General features: G+C 32.6%; 1 protein-coding gene across 1 annotated transcript; it reads left to right on the forward strand.

Annotated features, from left to right (window-relative positions):
* Nucleotides 1-942: 942 nt before the first annotated feature.
* On the forward strand, nt 943-2,649 carry LOC104917145 (alpha-mannosidase 2-like; the record flags this gene model as incomplete). The annotated part of the gene is made up of 3 exons (XM_019611808.1): nt 943-1,108; nt 2,117-2,353; nt 2,467-2,649. Coding segments are annotated over 3 exons (571 nt in total), but the record flags the coding sequence as incomplete, so codon positions are not given.
* Between the last annotated feature and the right edge of the window lie 505 nt (nt 2,650-3,154).

Genomic DNA, 3,154 nt, shown 5'->3' on the forward strand with positions numbered 1-3,154 from the left:
ATAAATTTTGACAAGAATGTTTTTTATTATCAAAGACAATGAACAGAAATGAATAGGGAGAAACATCAGGGAAAAATTGTGAATTGCATGCTCTTGGAGGGTAGTAATGAGAAGATGAGAAATACAATGGTAGTCTTACAAATGTGTGAGTTACAAATGTTCTGGTACCATTTTATTTTTCAGTATCTAACTATATGTGAAACGGTAAGGAAAAAAAACGCTTTACAATTTCCCCTTCAGTTCAAGTTAAATTATTTTGGTTAATGACCTAAACGGTATGCCAAAATGCAAGAGCAGGCCTAAGATTACATACAAATCATTTGTTCTGTACTCACCTAACAAGATTTTGTAGAATTGTACAGAGGCTTAGATTGGAAAGGACCTTAAAAATCATTTAGTTCCAACTATGGGCAGGTTTGGGGTTTGGCACTAATTCAGTGTATAAGCACTCAGTTTGCATAGAGAATTCTGGTAAATTATAATTTAAATAATTATGAACTTTCCTTTATACCAAAGATAAACTAGCTTCCTTGAAGAATACGAATCAGATATATTCATTGATAAGTTATGTTTAAAGGCAGTTAAGATTTTAACAGCTCAGCCTGAAAAATCCACTTGAAATAACCTATATATTAATACTTGCAGCTATCTATAGAAGTAATCTAGTAGTTAAGATGTGAAAGTCATCTATTTTGATTGTACACTGTTTTCAGAATTTTTTTTGTATCTGGAAAATAAGAGCTTTAAGGAAGGAATCTTCCAAAAATTGATGTTCAGTATCCATTGTTTCCTGGTTGTATGGCATATTTATTTGTTGTGATATGTACCTGTTGTTCTAACATTGTTTTGAACCTCTGTATGTAAAATTTATGTGTAGTAGTATTAAACCTGAAGGAGGAGGCTTCTTTGCCAAAAGATAATTTGACAAATTTATTTTTGCAGGTATCTTTTGATATATAATCCTACTGAACAAGAGAGGTTCTCAGTGGTTTCGGTCATCGTGAGTTCACCTAGAGTTAAATTATTATCTCCTTTGGGAAAACCTGTTACTCTCCAGATTAGTGCTGTTTGGGATGGAGCAACTACAATATCACATGAAGCCTATCAGGTATGCTGCTTGAAGTGGAACAAAAAAATTTTTTTTTTATTCGACAGATACTGTAGATCCAGAGTAAAATAAAGTGAAACATTAATGTAAATTAATGTAATAATGTAAACTTTAAGTATTGTCATTTCTCTCTTCTGTAGTTAATGACATTAATTCTGTCATTTTAGGGAAAAAAACATTTTTAACATTAAATTAAAATCTTTCTTAAGCTGATAAATTATTAAACTTCTACTTTCTGTGAAAGTAGTGCCTCCTATATTTCCATGGAATCTACAACAGATACAGAGAGTATTATAACATTATTTAGTACAGGAAATTCTCAGTTACAAGACATGCTTTTTCAACATAGTCACTGGCATTACCTATGCATTTTTGCCAGCAATGAAGAGCCTGCATACCATGCTTATAAAAATCGTATGGCTATCTGAAACATGTTGCTGTTGTCACTGTGGAAACACACCAAAGATAATTCGATTATTCTTTTCTGGGTTGTTCTCTGTGGTAATTAGACAGGATAAAGACAAAAAAATAAAATTAGGTATCAGGAACTTAAAATCTAAGCAACCTGTTTTGAATGGGTTAGCTTTGACTATGGCTCTTCTGTGCAGGTGACTTTCTATTCCTAAACGAATAGAAACCAAATATAAGACAGTTGCCTTAATTTCCTGTTCAAATTTCTGGATTTTTACTTGCATTTTTGGTTATATGTAGGGTTCACATTCAGTTGATTTGCAGCATACATCTGTAATAAATAGTGTATTTACTCAGAACTACACATCACATATTCAAAATCATTGCATTGTGTAAGTGATCTTGATATTAAGCAAGTCAGTAGTAGGTACTTTGGTTTGTTAATTCTTCACGTATTTGAGATTTTAATTTTGGAATACCATTTATAATTTCATATTCATTTACTAGTAGCAACAGGAGTCATTTTGAGCATATCTTTACTATAAGAAGTTGATATTTTCATCTTTACAGTAATGGCTTTCTCTTTGTTCGCAATAGATCTCTTTCTTGGCACATCTACCACCTTTGGGGCTTGGAGTTTACCAGCTTTTGGAAGTTCCAAATTCAGAAGCAATTTTAGCAGACTATAATATATATATGAGTGGAAGGGATAGTGTGCAGGAGAAGCCAGACAGATTTTTCAAGATAAAAGAGATGCAAAATTCTGTGGATAATATAATTTTAGAAAATTCTTACATGAAACTATGGTTTTCTGGAACATCTGGATTACTGGAGGTATGTTGCATTACAGTTCAAAACACTATATGTTATCTTTATAAGAATTTTTGTTCTTTTTTGTGGAAACTTAACTCTGCCAAACTATTTCAACCATGATTCTCTGTCCTTAGAAAATAAATACAAAAGAGGATGGTAAAAACCATCAAATGAAGGTGGAATTTGCTTGGTATGGAACTACCAGTAATCGTGATAAGAGTGGAGCTTATCTCTTCTTACCCGATGGAGACGCCAAGGTAAACTTGTCTTTGCACAGAGATTCTAATCGTGTAGTAGCTTGAAGCCTTCTGTAAATATAACTTAGATAAATAGCTTTTGCTAACATTGAGGTACATCTGTGGGACTGTATATAATCATGTCAGTTATTGAAATTATTGGTATGACTTTCTTCTTTGCAGTCTTGAATTTGGTTTTTAAAACAAAAGGAAAGCATTACGTTCAAAGTGCAAAAATATGCAAAATATTTGATTCACCAAAGAATTTAAGATGCTAGACTTTACAAGAAATTAAGTGGGATGTGACTATTCACAGTCTGTAAGATCACTTTCAGTTTGTACGTTGAAATGTATAGGAGATACTGATTGATCAGTATTTGCACTTTTCCAGTTCTCCTGATTTCTTGGTGGTGATTGTGGAGCTTCCAGCTCAGAGTGTAGTTCTTTTTAACTGAGATTTGTGCATGTAGCTTAATATAGCAGTTAAGATAATATATAGAGAGAGTAGCAAACCAAGCATCTGTTTTGGTTAAGGTACCTAGTTGCCCATCACTATTTTAACTACGTAATTATTGGAAGGTAACAG

Source organism: Meleagris gallopavo, unplaced genomic scaffold (assembly GCF_000146605.3).
Source record: "Meleagris gallopavo isolate NT-WF06-2002-E0010 breed Aviagen turkey brand Nicholas breeding stock unplaced genomic scaffold, Turkey_5.1 ChrUn_random_7180001956130, whole genome shotgun sequence".
In the NCBI taxonomy this organism is placed as follows: Eukaryota; Metazoa; Chordata; class Aves; order Galliformes; family Phasianidae; genus Meleagris; species Meleagris gallopavo.